Here is a 16,871-nt window from a genome sequence, read left to right on the forward strand (position 1 = left end):
CCACAGACATGCTCCTGGCGTGCCCAGTAGCCCTCTGCTTTTAATAAGGGCCTGAGAAACAGTCCCACAGGCTGCCCCCAGCAGGCACACCACCAAGTGGGCCTTGCACCTGTGTCTCAGACCTGAGAGACAAGCAACTGTGTATGCCCAAGTCTCAGGGCCGAGAAACAACCCTGGGAGCTTACTCAGGCCAACTAAGCAGCCACATACCTATGTCCCAGCTTGAGGAAGAGCCCTTTAGGCCACCCCCCACAGAAACACTCCCAGGCCAACTAAGCAGCTGTGCAACCTTGGATGAGCCTGAGAAATACTCCTGTATCCATTCCCAGCAGATGCACCTCCAGACCAGCCAATCAGCCATGAATGCCCATGTCCTGGACCTAAGAAAGAGCTCCATGGGCTACTCCCAGAAGACATGCCCTTATGCCAGCTGAGCAGCCTCGTGTCCACATCCTGGCTCATAGAAGCAGTCCCCAGGGCTTCCCCTGGCAGGCACCACCCAGGCCAGCTGAGCAGCAGTGTGCCCACATCCTGAGCTAGAATAGCTCTATGGACTACCCCCAGCAGACACACATCTAGGACAGCTGAGAAGTCATTTGACTGTATCCCAGGCCTGAGAAACACCCCTCTTGGCCAGCCCTGGCAAAGATACCTTCAGTCCAGCTTAGCAGCTATGCACCTATATATTTGGCCCATGAGTTTCCCCCAGCAGACTGCCCCCAGGCCAGATGAGCAGCTGTGTACCCACATACCAGTTATGGGAAACAGCCCTTCAGGCCACTCCTGGAGTGCATGCTTCCAGGCCAGGCAAACAGCTGTGTGCCTGCATCCTGGGCCTGAGAAACTGTCCTGCAAAGCACATCTGGAAGTCATGCCCTGGTTGAGCAACTGCATCCCCATGCTCCTGGCTAGAGTGATGGCACCATGGCCAGCGGCATAAAGCCATACTCCAAGTTTTCTGACCCACTGTATGCCTGCACACACCCTTACCCTGAGAAACAGCCCAGTGAGCCCACCCCTGGCAAGGCTGCACCACCATCACTACAAACTTCCTTAACCTAGGCCACTGAGTAACTTGCAAATGTTACTAGTGTGGATCACAGCTGAATAAACTACATGGAGACTACACTTACTGCATCCATGTAGAACCAAGGCCGGTATACCCCAATGAGCTGACATCCAAGACCCATTCATACAAATTAATTCATACAAGTAAACCTACTCCATAAAATTGGAAAAGGTGACTTTTTCACCAGATGCATAGAAATCAATTTAGAAACACAGCAACCATGAAAATGCAAGAAAACATGTCACCTACAAAGGGAAATAATAATTATCCAGTAATAGAACCCAATCATAAACATATGATGTGACAGAAAAAAGAATAATCTTAAGGAAACTCAGTGAGATGTAAGGTAATACAGATAGACAAGTCAATGAAATCAGGTGAAAGAGAAATTCAGTAAAGATACAGATATCATAAAAATAACCAAACAGAAGCCCTAAAAGCTAAACAGTTCAATGGATGAAATGAAAAAATACAATCAATGGCTTTACAGACAAGAACAAGCAGAAGAAATAATTTCTGAACTTGAAGACAAGTCTTTTGAAATAACACAGACAGGCAAAAAAGGATAAAAAAGAATGAAAAAGGCCTACAGAATTTATGGGACACCATTAATTTGATCAAATATTCATATTATGGGCATTCCAGAAGGAAAAGTGCAGAGAAAATATGAGGAAAACATATTTAATAAAATAGCATAAAACTTCCTAACTCTTGAGAGAGAGCTAGACATCTATTTCCAGGAAGATCAAAGAACCCCAAATACATTCAACCCAGACATTATAGGCAAATTGTGAAAAATCAAAAGACAAAGATTTTTTAAAATAGCAAAAGAAAAGTAACACACTTATAATGGAATCCCCATTAGACTAACAGCTGATTTCCCAGTGGAAAACCTTCGGCTAGAAGAGAATGGGATGATACATTCAAAGTTCTGAAAGAAAAAAATCTTTCAGCCAATAATATTATAGCCAGCACAGCTATCCTTTACAAATGAAGAAGACATAAAATCTGTCATAGATAAACAAAAACCAAGATAATTCATCACCACTAGACCAACATTACAAGAAATGCCCAAGGGAGTCTTACATCTGGAAGTAAAAAGATGATAACCACCATCATGAAAACATGCAAAACTTTAAAAGTCACTGTTAGAGTCAATACATAAAGGAGAAAGAGAAAGGAATGAAACCTTATCACTACAGAAAACTACCCAACTTCAAAAGTAAACAGGAAGAAAGGAATAAAACATATACAAAACAACCAGAAACCAATAAAACGTTGGAAGTAACTCCTCACCTACCAATAATAACTTCGAATGTTAATAGATTAAATACCCCATGAAGGATATAGACTTACTGAGTGGATTAAAAAATAAGACCCAACTATATTTTATCTAAAAGAAACTCACTTTACCGGTATAGAAACACATAGACTGATAATAAAGGGATGGAAAAAGATATCCTATGCAAATGGAAGCCCAAAGTGAGCAGGGATAGCTATACTTGTATCAGACAAAACGGAGTTCAAGTTAAAAACCATAAAAATTGACAAACAAGAGTATTATGTAATAATAAAGGGTTCAATTCAGCAAGAAATATAATTGTAATATGTGTATAATTATAAATATGTATGCACTCAAACACCAGAGCACCTAGATATATAAAGCGAATATTACTAGATCTAAAGAGGGAGATAGACCCCATTACAATAAGAGTTGGGCACTTCCGTATCCCACTCTCAGCATTGGACAAATCATCTAGACAGAAAATCAACAAAGAAACATCAGACTTAAACTCCACCATAGACCAAATGGACATAAATAACAAACATATACAGAACATCTCACCTAACAGCTCCAGAATACACATTCTTTTCATCAGCACATGAAACAATATCCAAGATAGACCGTATGTTAGGCTACAAAACAAGTCTCAACAAATTTTTAAAAATTGAAATTCTATCAGGTATCTTATCTTACCACAATGGAATAAAACTAGACATTCATAACAAGAGGAACATTCAAAACTATACAGACATATGGAAATTAAACAACATGCCCTTGAGTTACAGTGAGTGAAGAAAGAAATTAAGAATGAAATTTAAGAATTCCTTGAAACAAATGTAACTAGAAGCACAGTATACCAAAACAGGGGACGCAGCAAAAGCAGTTGTTAAGAAATATGTTTTTAGCTTCATCCGTGTCCCTACAAAGGACATGAACTCATCATTTTTTCAGCAAACTGTCGCAAGGACAAAACACCAAACATCACATGTTCTCACTCATAGGTGGGAATTGAACAATGAGAACACTCGGACACAGGAAGGGGGACATCACACACTGGGGCCTGTTGTTGGGTAGGGGGAGGGGGGAGGGATAGCATTAGGAGATATACCTAATGTAAATGACGAGTTAATGGGCGCAGCACACCAACATGGCACATGTATACATGTGTAACAAACCTGCATATTGTGCACATGTACCCTAGAACTTAAAGTATAAAAAAAAAGTATATTTTTAGCAATAAATGCCTGGATCAAAAAAACTAGAAAACTTTCAAATAAACCACTGAACAATTCTACCTCAAGAAACTAGAATAGTAAGAACAAACCAAACCCCAAATTATTAAAAGGAAATAAATAATGAAGACCAAACAGAAATAAACAAATTTGAGGCAAAAATTACAAAAGGTTAACAACAAAAAGGTTTAAAAAATATCAACAAACCATTAGCTAGACTAATTAAGAAAAAGGGAAGACCCAAATAAGTAAAATCAGAAACAAAAAAAGAGACCGCATAACAGATAATGACAGAAATAAAAATAATTATTAGAGACTATTATGAGCAACTCTACAATAAATTTGAAAACCTAGAGGAGGTGGACAAAATCCTTGACCCATACGACCTACCAAGACTAAACCAAGAAGAAATAGAAAACCTGAACAGACCAAAAACAAGTAATGAGATTAAATCAGTAATAAAAAGGCTTTCAACAAAGTCCAGGACCTGATGGCTTCACCACTTAATCCTCACTTGTGAAAGGAAGAGCCATTTGCTACAGCAAACTTCATTGTTGTCCTATTTTAAGAAATTGTCTCAGCCACTCCGACCATTGGCAACCACCACTCTGATCAGTCAGCAGCCATGAACATGGAGGCAACGCCCTCCACCAGCAAAAGGTGATCATTAGCATTTTTTAACCAATAAAGTAGTTTTGAATTAAGGTATACACATAAGTTTTTTGAACATAATGCCATTGCAAACTTAACAGGCTACAGTGTAGGGTAAACATAACTTTTATATGCACAGGGAACCCAAAACATTTGTGTGAGTTGCTTAATGCAGTTTTTGCTTTATTGCAGTGGTCTGGAATGAAACCCACAATGTCTTTGAGATATGTCTATACACATATTATTTATATATTATATATACATATACATATTCTTTTATATATCTTTATATACATATATATAGAAAGAGACAGAGAGAGAAAAGAAGATAAAAATATGCAAAATTCAGTGTTGGGAGTATCCATGAGGAAAGAGTTTCTGGTTAATGATTGTAATTTTCTTTCTTAAATATTAGGTCTTCCAGTGAGCTAAGTCATGTTTACTATATCCTTTAGATTCATGGGATTCTTGTTATTCAAATATATTTTTCATCACTATTTTGTGTAGCAAATATCTAATGATATATTTTTGCTTTTTTTTCTTGGTGGCTAAAGTGTGTTAGCACGACTTTCCAAGTTTGAAGTTGAAGATGCTGAAAATGTTGCTTCATATGAGTAGGTCAGTTTGAAGTTTGAAAGGAGGGAGACATTGATGGATCTCTTACCTTTAGTTAAACAGGGCTTCCGCTGAGGCAAGAAGGAAAAAGGGAAACTATGGAAAGATATCAAAATGTATGGGTGGGAGGGTACACCGTATTTACTCCAGTTGAATTCTTAGACAAGTATTATTTTGAAAAAAAAATTCCATCCATTCAGAAATAAATGTTCTTCTAGCTTGAAAATGTAAAAAGTATTCTTAGAGGAAATTAATTCCATTAAAAGTTTTTTTTAAAAAAAACAGGAATGCAGAATGCTACTTAACTCATCAATAGTGAACGTTTCTCATTTTTACTGGATATGGTGTGATTCCCAATTTTGTACATTTTGCCTATGAGCAAATAGTATTGATAGCAAAAGCAAACATATTTTGCTGACTAAAGACCTCTTTATGCTCATTGGGATTTTATTCTTATTTGTTTCTAATCTCACTAGAGTACTTCCTGTTGCACTGACCTGAAGGCATTTTATCATGTACTCACTGTAATGAAACAATACATTCTTAGACTGGCTTGTGTCTGAACTGCAGACATATTCAGGAGATTTTTCTTCTGCTTCTTTCTTGCCCAGTTGTATAACCATTCACCAGCTTGTGTCAATGCTGGAGAGGAAGTACTGCCATAGAGGAAGTTAACTCACCATGGTTGTAAGCTGTTGGTGACTAAACAAAGATTGGAAACAAAGAGGGCAAATAAAAATAGTTCTTCAAATTACCCTGAATTTGCCACTGAATTAAACTGTGTGCCTGCAGATTAGCTATACGTTTTCTGTAATGGAGCTGCCCAGGGCTGAAACAAAATTAGACCGATTAAGCAAGGCAAGCATTTCCTTCTTTCCCCACTCCAAACAAAATAAAGCAGGTTTTCATTTTATTTTATTTTTAAATTACAAAATCTCATTACATAGATATAGGAGGAATTTGCAGTAGTCCCTGTGAGAAATGCTGGTGTTTCATAACAGGGGAATGATATTGGATTTATAGTAAAAGCTGGAATCGTGCTTGGCTTTGGCATCATATATTCATTCACCTGATACTCGGCAAGTCACTAACCCTCTTTAACTTTCAGATTATTCAAATGTAAACTGGCTATTATGCAATCCATGTACTGGATATTGTATTTAAAAAATTAGTAATAAAATGAAAATAACATGCAAAAATACTTTGAAAACTCTGTAGTTCTGTAAATAGGTTTTATTCTGAAAGCTAAAAATAACGTAAGAGTTCATTAAGGAAAATCTGAAAACACAATCAACAAATCTACCCACATTTAGTCATTCTTAAACTTTGATGCATGCACTTCTAAGTTCTTTAAGCATACACTTTTTTTGTTTACAGATATGAGACCATACTTATTCTTTTGCAAATAACCTTATTAATGACATCATGGCTATATTTTTTTGTTAATATATATTCATGTGCACTTACAACATTATTTGTAACAGTTGTGTGATATTTCATGGTGTAGATGTGCTATAATTCATTTAATAGATATTGCTGAACAATTCAGTTTTTTACAAGTTTTTAACTTACAAAAATGAATATATTTGAGGCTAAATCTCCGTATATTGTTGGTTATTTGCTTGTTATAAATTCTCAGAAGTGGAAATTCTGTGTCAAAGGGAATGATTGTGAAGCTATTGATATTGATATGTGCTTTAACATCAAGATGCAAAGTGTACATTTCTCCCCTCCCACACTTAACACTAGCCATCATTGATTTCTCTGATATTAGTAAACATATTTGTTCTAATGCACGTTCTTTGACACACCTTCATTTATCCTTTTCTGTCTTTGGACTAAAAAGTTAAATCTATTGATCCTTTTTCTATTTTATGTAATATAAGCAATTTCTCCCAGGTTGTCTTGCTTTTCACTACATAAAAGCATTTAATCCTCATGTAATCAAATGTATCTGTACTTTTCTTTGTGATTTTGCCTTTAATGTTATTCTCAGAAAGTCCTTCTCACCCCAAGATTTTAAATATATCCACCAAAATTTCTGTTTTGAATTTATTTTCTTCATTTAAATAAAATATCTGCCCTGAATTTACTTTGTCTTAAGGTATAAAGTGTAGAAATTTACTTTTCTCCTAAGTGACTCATAGTTTTTTCAGCATGAACATGTCATCCCTGTGTATTGTCCTTACCCTGTTTGAGTGAGCAGGAAGACCAGTGTCACTACAGTGTTTTTCGTGCTTTGCATCATGGCCACCTCCCTACCCCCAGAGTCTGCACAAGAGAAAAATATGTCCAGTGGGGGAGATAGCACCTGCCTTCAATACAAATCCCATTTCATTAAACACGGTCTTGTTAGTGTCATGTAGCTTCCACCTTCTATTGATAAAAAATGAGTCATGTTCATAGTTAATATTTGTGCTTTTAATTCAACTTTGATATTATTGGAACTTTCAGTGTATTAAGGTTTAGTATCTCATATCTTTTTTTCTCTCTTTTTTTTTTTTTTGAGCCGGAGTCTTGCTCTGTCACCAGGCTGGAGTGCAGTGGCTCCACTCAGCTCACTGCAACCTCCGCTTCCCAGGTTCAAGCGATTCTCCTGCCTCAGCCTCCTGAGTAGCTGGGACTACAGGCATGCACCACCACGCCCAGCTAATTTTTTGTATTTTTAGTAGAGATAGAGTTTCACCATGTTGGCCAGGATGGTCTCGATCTCTTGACCTCATGATCCACCCACCTTGGCCACCCAAAGTGCTGGGATTACAGGCGTGAGCCACCGCGCCTGGCCTCTATCTCTTTATTTTTGAATTGTCACTTAAATTTAGTTTTTGTCTCTCGTGTATAGCATGTAATGCCTTTAATTTCAAAGTTATCTGAGAGTATTTCTCAATATGCAATATGAGAGTAATATGTTTGTATTTATGATTTCTGGTACGTTTGGTTTTATTTATCATCTTTTTCTTTATTAAAAATACTTTGATATTTTCTTTGTAAATTTGTCTATGTTTTGCTATTAATTGATTTGTTTTTATCCCTTGCATTTTTTGTTGGTATGCAAGTCAGAAGCCCATTTCTAGTCTATCAATGTTTATACTTAAATGTTTAGAAAACATAATTATACCATTTTTTTCATCAATATCGAGAATAAAACTGGACTTGTACGTGTGAAAGATAAGAAATGCAACCTGCCTTTACTTCTATCTTCTTCCACACCTTGAATCCTAGTGTAAGAATGCCTAAAAATTCAAATCAATACTATTATTCATGATTTTATATCATTTATCTTTACTTTTAGAATCATTTATTTACATTTTCACCTGCTACATTTTTTTTATTATTATACTGTAAGTTCTAGGGTACATGTGCACGATGTGCAGGTTTGTTACATATTCATGCATGTGCCATGTTGGTGTGCTGTACCCATTAATTCATCATTTACATTAGGTGTATCTCCTAATGCTATCCCTCCCCCATCCCCCCACCCCATGACAGGCCCTGGTGTGTGATGTTTCCCTTCCTGTGTCCAAGGGTTCTCATTGTTCAATTCCCACTTATGAGTGAGAACATGCAGTGTTTGGTTTTCTGACCTTGCGATAGTTTGCTGAGAATGATGGTTTCCAGCTTCATCCATGTCCCTACAAAGGACATGAACTCATCCTTTTTTATGGCTGCTTAGTATTCCATGGTGTATGTGTGCCACATTTTCTTAATCCAGTCTATCATTGTTGGACATTTGGGTTGGTTCCAAGTCTTTGCTATTGTGAATAGTGTCACAATAAACATACGTGTGCATGTGTCTTTATAGCAGCATGATTTATAATCCTTTGGGTATATACCCAGTAATGGGATGGCTGGGTCAAATGGTATTTCTAGTTTTAGATTCTTGAGGAATCGCCACACTGTCTTCCACAATGGTTGAACTAGTTTACAGTCCCACCAACAGTGTAAAAGTGTTCAGTTTCTCCACATCCTCTCCAGCACCTGTTGTTTCTTGACTTTTTAATAATCACCATTCTAACTGGTGTGAGATGGTATGTCATTGTGGTTTTGATTTGCATTTCTCTGATGGCCAGTGATGATGAGCATTTTTTCATGTGTCTGTTGGCTGGCTGCATAAATGTCTTCTTTTGAGAAGTGTCTGTTCATATCCTTTGCCCACTTTTTGATGGGGTTGTTTGATTTTTTTCTTGTAAATTTGTTTGAGTTCTTTGTAGATTCTGGATATTAGCCCTTTGTCAGATGAGTAGATTCCAAAAATTTTCTCCCATTCCGTAGGTTGCCTGTTCACTCTGATGGTAGTTTCTTTTGCTGTGCAGAAGCTCTTTAGTTTAATTAGATCCTGTTTGTCAATTTTGGCTTTTGTCGCCATTGCTTTTGGTCACCTGCTACATTTTTGTTCTTCATTTTGATTCATTGCTCAGCTGACTCAAGCACTTTGAGTAATTGTTTTTAGGAAAGGTACATGGAGGCTATGCTTCGTGTTGCTTCATGTTGGAGTGTCTGTCTGTTGCTCCCGAGTGTGAACAGTACTTTTCCTGGATATGGATTTACTGAGTCATAGTTATTTCCCTGCAAACTCTGCACATAACTGCTTGAAGCTTCATTTACATAGTACTCTTTTTTTAAGCAAAAAAGTCTCAATTGTGTATTTACTTGGTATAGTTTCAGGGTACACTGAAACAGATTAAGGGGCTAAAGCCACCCAAGCCACTTCTTCATGCCTTCGTAATCTGTCAGACTTGGTTCTGTATGGTGACATTGTCAAGTGAGTTCAGATTTATGACATTTCCTTGATACCCAGAGATCTAGTAGACTGTGTGGGATCAGAGGTTCTTGTAGTAAGGGAATGGCAACTTGAGGAGAGAATTCACCTCTTTTGGCCAATTGATCCTCCATCTACATCAGCCTTAACTCTCCAAGCCTGGGTGGAGGTGGTGGGTCCAGGTGGAGAGGGGAAGATTAGAAGGATTGGGGATTTCCTTTATCTCAGGTTAACCTAACATCATTCATCAAAGACCAATGTTTTTTTTTTTAACTTTTATTTTAGGTTTGGAGGTACACGTGAGGTTTGCTACATAGGTAAACTTGTGTCAGGGAGGTTTTTTTTTTATTTTTTACATATTATTTCATCATCCAGGTATTAAGCTCAGTACCCAAATAGTTATCTTTTCTGCTCCTCTCTCTCCTCCTGCCCTCCCCACTTAAGTAGACCCCAGTGTCTATTTCCTTCTTTGTGTTCATAAGTCCTTATGATTTAGCTACCACTGATAGGTGAGAACATTCAGTATTTGGTTTTCTGTTTCTGCACTAGTTTGCTAAGGATAAGAGCCTCCAGCTCCATCGATGTTCCCACAAAATACATGATCTCATTCTTTTTTATGGCTGCATAGTATTCCATGGTATATATGTACCACATTTTCTTTATCCAATCTGTCATTGATGGGTACCTATGTTGATTCCATGTCTTTGCTATTGTAAATAGTGCTGCAGTGAACATTCATATGCATGTATCTTTATAGTAGAATGATTTATATTCCTCTGGGTATCTACTCAGTATTGGGATTGCTCAGTCAAATAGTTCTGCTTTTAGCTCTTCAAGGTATTGCCATAGTGCTTTTTACAGTGATTGAACTAATTTACACTCCCACCAACAATGTATATGTGTTCCTTTTTCTCTGCAACCTTGCCCACATCTGTTATTTTTTGACTTTTTAGTAATAGCCATTCTGACTGGTGTGAAATGGTATCTCATTGTGGTTTTGATTTGCATTTCTCTAATCTGTGATATTGAGATTTTCTTCATATGTTTGTTGGCCACATGCATGTCTTCTTTTGAGAAATGTCTGTTCATGTCAAAGGCCAATTGTCAGTGCCCCAGTTCTGCTCAGTATCTGCCCTCTTTGTTCTCCCGTCTTAGGCACAGGCTGTGAGCATTGTCTTAGGATTCATGGCTCTTGGGGTGGAATTTGAGTCCTGTGTTGGAGGCTTCAGTATGACAGAAACTTCCTGAAGTCTTCTCCTACTGAAGCTTCCTGTGTTGGAGGCTTCTCCTACTGAAGAGCCTCCCACACAGGAGGCTTCAGTAGGACAAAAAAAATTGTTCCTCATGAGCTACCTTGTCTCCAGCCATAAGGTAAAATGAGGCATTATTGGAGGCTCCATCAAACAGGTTCTCCTTCCTTTGATTAATGGAAGGAGCCCAGTCTTTCGGGTGTTTCTCCTTTGAAGTATATCTTACTAAAATGTCTTACCTCTGAAGTTCATTTGCAACCTCATATGCGACTCTTGCTAATGTGTATCTGTTCACTAGGTGTCTAGTTTGAGGAGATGACAAGAGCACCATTTACTCCCTATGCTCATTCCTGAAACACCTTATTTTATTGCAGTGGAAACTGAGATCTGGCCAAAGTTTGATGATTTGCCCAGGCTGGCATTAAAATACAGTTCTCTTCTACCACCCTTTTCTGTCTTCATGCTATACTCCTTGAGATGATGACCACAAGTTTAAGTTTGGTATTGCCATAAAGTTGGGGTTGGAGCTTTGCATGCAATGGAAATGTTACTAAACATCCAAAGTTTACTGTCTTATTTGCATATATTCTGGATAGCATAGTAAACAAGTAAAATACTCATGGAGCAGGAAGAATAAAATTTTAGCTATTAGTAAAAAGCATTTTGTTATACAACTTCTGAATAATTTTCTTTTGAAATTATATTTATAAGGCCCTTTGTTTTTTGGTTAAATTTACAATATATGTTAGAAGAAATCTGATTAATTTTATTTTTACTTCTTTTTGCAGCAGCAAGATTAAGAAAATTGTGCATTCAATTGTATCATCCTTTGCATTTGTGTATGTGAGACATAGAAAACACCATGTATTAAATATATCTGAGACTTGGCTGGGCACGGTGGCTCACGCCTGTAATCCCAGCACTCTGGGAGGCCGAGGCGGGCGGATCACATGAAGTCAGGAGTTCAAGACCAGCCTGGCTAACATGGTGAAACCCCATCTCTACTAAAAATACAAAAGTTAGCCAAGCATAATGGTGGGTGCCTATAATCCCAGCTACTCAGGAGGCTGAGGCAGAAGAATCGCTTGAACCGAGGAGGCATAGGTTGCAATGAGCTGAAATTGCACCATTGCACCGCAGCCTTGGCGACACAGCAAGACTCCATGTAAAAAAAAAAAAAGAAAAGAAAAGAAAAGAAAATATATGTCTCATATATATCTATACATACATATATATATATGAGACTTAATACTTCAATGAGAAACACTGAAATAAAATAACAAAAAAGCATTTCCACTGTCCATCAGTTGCTAAGTAGCCGTGTGCCTCATCTAATGTAATCTAATTTATCATGGAATTTTGGTTTAAGCTGGACATTAAGAATTGCAAATAAATGGCTTTTGCCTAAGATTAATAGTAATATATTAATATTGTTTTTCTTCCATCTGCAAAAGTAACATTAATGAAAATCAAATGTTAAAATTCTATAATTATTAGTAAAGTGTTTTATTAGTACCTTATACATCAGGAATTACTCTTTAATTCTGGAAACAATTTACTTAGACTCTTCTCTACATAAGAGTAAGATTTCATACTATGATACAGATTTATGCAATATAATTATTTCCTTTTGAATTAATAATATTTGAATTTGAGCTGCAAGTTTTTAAAAAAGTACTTCAAAGACGAATTCACCTTCATAGACTAGGCAAATAGTCTAATCAATTTATGGAGAATGTATTTAGAATATGTAACAGCAAGTGGCAGGAGGTACTTTAGAGTTCAAGACTCATGTGCCCATCACTCTGCTAGAAGCACCCATAAATATGAAATCATGTGCTTGTTGAAAATGTCACTGATGAAAAATCTTGGTCTTTTAAGAGCTTATGTTACTCATGCTTTCATTTGGTTTTTATTAATAAATTCTTTAGAATTATCCAGATTAATGAGGGTTTATTTTTTATGAGAAATTGGTATAAACTTCTTATGAAATTCGCAAATTTTAAGAAGAGTTTGTAAACAGACAGGTGATTTTAATTCAGTTTTACTTTTCTCTCTTGAGGTGTTGGCCTGGTGTGTTTACTGTAAAAGGCCACAGTAATATCTTGTGAAGTGGTTTGGTGAGAATTTTGTTTATTAAGAACTGCTTCTATTGGGTGAAAACAGTGATTTTTCTGAGATTCTAAGGCATTACAGTTTTTCCTGCCACTGGGCAGCTTAATAGTAAATAATAACATTTTGGTACCTGATCAGTGGCTTAAATATAGTATAGCTACAGGGACAAATGCCCCTTTATCTTTGCATTTATTTATTTATTTATTTGTTTATTTTAGACTATTTGGAGTTTTCCTGGTCTTACTGGATGTCACTCTCGTCCTTGCTGACCTAATTTTCACTGACAGCAAACTTTATATTCCTTTGGAGTATCGTTCTATTTCTCTAGCTATTGCCTTATTTTCTCTCATGGATGTTCTTTTTCGAGTATTTGTAGAAGGGTAAGTTTGGTTATTTTTATAATGCATTAAGCTACTTTGTAGTTTTATAAGAAGCACTTTCGGAGGCTGAGGTGGGAGGATCCCAAGGTCAGGAGTTCGAGACAATCCTGGCCAACAAGGTGAAACCCCGTCTCTACTAAAAGTACAAAAATTAGCTGGATGTGGTGGTGGTTGCCTGTAATCCCAGCTGCTTGGGAGGCTGAGGCAGGAGAATCGTTTGAACCTGGGAGGCAGAAGTTGCACTGAGCTGAGATCATGCCATTGCACTCTAGCCTGGGTGACAGGGTGACTCCATCTCAAAAAAAAAAAAAAATCATTTTAAAATAATAAACAGGAGCATTCACTACAAACTGACTTAAGAGCCTTTGGGCCTTATGAGAACATTGGTGGTAGTCTGGCAGTACCCCCCCCCCCATGTCCTGTGTTTGAGGTGGCCATGGATTGATGTTCCTCTGCCTTTGGACAGGGGTGGAAAGAGTGGGAGGGACTGCATCTTGTCGTTTGAGTGACAGCTCAGCCATAGCACAATAAAACACTAGGTAGACTTTTACAGTTTTTGATCTAGGCCCTGATTCCCAGACAGCACCTGTGGATCCACCTGGAGGCTAGGAGAACTTGCCATCCTGAAGGCAAGGACACAGGCCTGGCTGTTTTTACCATGTGATGACTGTAGAGCCCCAGGGCCTTCAGTAAACTCCTGCAATAGCTAAGGAGTGGTTACAGCAGGTCTTGGGCAAGACCCCGTGCTGTGCTGGCCTCAGGTCTGACCCAATGCAGTCACAGTAGTGGTGGCCACAGATGTGCTTATGTCACTCAACCCCAAGCTTTAGGTGCCTCAGAACAGAGAGAGAGACTCTGTTTGTTTGGGAGAAAGTAAGGGAAGAAAACAAGAGTCTCTTTTTGGTAATGCAGAGAATTATCCTGCATCTTGTCCAAGACCATTAAGGCAGTACCACTATGAGTCTGCAAGAACCAGAGTTTAGGAGGCTTGGGGCGCCCCCTAAAACAGATAGAGATTAGATCACAGTATCCAAGTTCTTTCAAATATCTGGAAAGCCTTCCCAAGAAAGATGGGTACAAACAAGCCCTGACAGTGAAAACTACAATAAATACAGTGAAAACTACAATCAATACCTAACTCTTCAATGCCCAGACACCAAAGAATATCTGCTAGCATCAACACTAGAGATATGTGACCTTTCAGACAAAGAAATCAAAATAGCTGTGTTGAGGAAGGAAACTCAAAGAAATTCAAGATAACACAGAGAAGGAATTCATAATTCTATTAGATAAGTTTAACAAAGAGATTGAAATAATTCAAAAGAATCAAGCAGAAATTCTGGAGCCAAAAACTGTAATTGGCATGCCGAAGAATGCATTAGTCTTTTAATAGCAGAATTGATAAACCAGAAGAAAGAATTAATGAGCTTGAAGACAGGCTATTTCAAAATACATAGAGGAGACAAAGGAAAGAATAAAAAACAATGACGCCTGCCTACAGGATCTAGAAAATAACCTCAAAAGGACAAATATAAGTGGTATTGGCCTTAAAGAGGAGGTGGGGAGTGTAGAAATTTTATTCAAAGGGATGGTAACAGAACGTCCCAAACCTACAGAAAGATATCAATATCCAAGTACAAGAAAGTTATAAAACACCAAGCAGATGTAACTCAAAGAAGACTACCTCAAGGCATTTAATAATCACAGTCCCAAAGATCAAGAATAAAAAGAGGATCTTAAAAGCAGCAAGAGAAAAGAAACAAATAATATACAATGGCGCTACAATATATCTGGCAGCAGACTCTTTAGTATAAACGTTTCAGGCCCGGAGAGAGTGGCATGACATATTGAAAGTGCCGAAGGAAAAAAACATTTACCCTAGAACAGTGTATCCAGTGAAAATATCCTTCAAAGTGAAGGGGAAATAAAGACTTTTCCACACAAAAGCTGAGGGATTTTGTCAACACCAGACCTGTCCTAGAAGAAATGCTAAAGGGAGTATTTCAATCAGAAAGATAAGGACATTAGTGAGCAATAAGTAACAACCTGAAGGTATAAAACTCACTGGTAATAGTAGGTATACAGAAAAATGCAGAATGTTATAACACTGTAACTATGATGTATAAACTACTCTTACTCTAAGTAGAGAGACTAAACTATGAGCCAATCAAAAATATTAACTACAACTTTTCAAGACATAGATGGTATAATAAGATATAAATAGAAATAACAAAAAGTTAAAAAATAGGGAGACTAAGTTGTAGAGTTTTTATTAGTTTTCTTTTTACTTGTTTATGAAAACTTATAAGATTAAAATAATGGATTATAAGATAGTATTTACAAGCCTCATGGTAACCTCAAACCAAAAAATATAACAATGGATACACGAAAAATAAAAAACAAGAAACCAAATCATATCACCAGAGAAAATTACCTTCACTAATGAAAGACAGGAAGGAAAGAAGGAAGAGAAGACCCCAAAACAACCAGAAAACAAATAACAAAATGGCAGGAGTAAGTCCTTACTTATCAATAATAACATTGAATGTCAGTGGACTAAACTTTTCAATCAAAAGATAGAGTGGATGAATGGATGAAAGAACAAGACCCATCCAGGTGTGGTGGCTCACGCCTGTAATCCCAGCAGTTTGGGAGGCCAAGGCAGGCAGATCATTAGGTCAAGAGCTACAGACCATCCTGGCAAACATGGTGAAACCCTGTCTCTACTAAAAATACAAAAATTAGCAGGGTGTGGTGGTGCGCACCTGTAGTCCCAGCTACTCAGGAGGCTGAGGCAGGAGAATCACTTGAACCCGGGAGGCAGAGGTTGCAGTGAGCCGAGATGGTGCCACTGCACTCCAGTCTGGTGACAGAGCAAGACTCCAGCTCAAAAATAAATAAAATAAAAAAACCCATTGCTCTGTTGCCTACAGGAAACACTCTTCTCCCATAAAGACACATGTAGGCTGGAAGTGGTGGCTCACTCCCATAATCCCAGCACTTTGGGAGGCAGAGGCGGGTGGTTTACTGGAGGTCAGGAGTTCGAGACCAGCCTGGCTAATATGGTGAAACCCCGTCTCTACTAAAAATACAAAAATTAGCTGGGTGTGGTGCCGGGCACCTGTAATTTCAGCTACTCATGAGGCCGAGACCAGAGAATCACTTGAACCTGGGAGGCAGAGGTTGCAGTGAGCTGAGATCACACCACTGCACTCTAGCCTGGGTGACAGAGTGAGATTCAGTCTCAAAAAGAATAAAAATAAAAACAAAAAACCCAAAAACCAAAACCAAAACCAAAAACATGCTAATATATCTGATAAATATTGATGCGAAAATCCTCAACAAGATACTAGAAAACTGAATTCAACAATATATGGGAAAGATCATTCATCATGACAAGTGGGATGTGTCTCTGGGATGCAAGGATGGTTCAACATTTGTAAATCAATCAATGTGATACATTATATCCACACAGTAAAGGATAAAAACCATAAGATCATTTCAGTTGATGCTGA

At 37.7% G+C, this 16,871-nt stretch overlaps 1 protein-coding gene across 1 annotated transcript in view; it reads left to right on the top strand.

The window, feature by feature from the left end:
- Positions 1-16,871, top strand: part of LOC101129069 (putative tyrosine-protein phosphatase TPTE) — a 63,507-nt gene that overhangs the window by 32,675 nt on the left and 13,961 nt on the right. Inside the window, exons 8-10 of the mRNA XM_055373843.1 lie at positions 4,792-4,851; positions 11,650-11,700; positions 13,195-13,356. Coding sequence (XP_055229818.1) covers positions 4,792-4,851; positions 11,650-11,700; positions 13,195-13,356 — 273 coding nt within the window. The remainder of the gene's footprint in view (positions 1-4,791; positions 4,852-11,649; positions 11,701-13,194; positions 13,357-16,871) is intronic.

This window comes from Gorilla gorilla, chromosome 22 (genome assembly GCF_029281585.2).
Source record: "Gorilla gorilla gorilla isolate KB3781 chromosome 22, NHGRI_mGorGor1-v2.1_pri, whole genome shotgun sequence".
NCBI classification, from domain to species: Eukaryota; Metazoa; Chordata; class Mammalia; order Primates; family Hominidae; genus Gorilla; species Gorilla gorilla.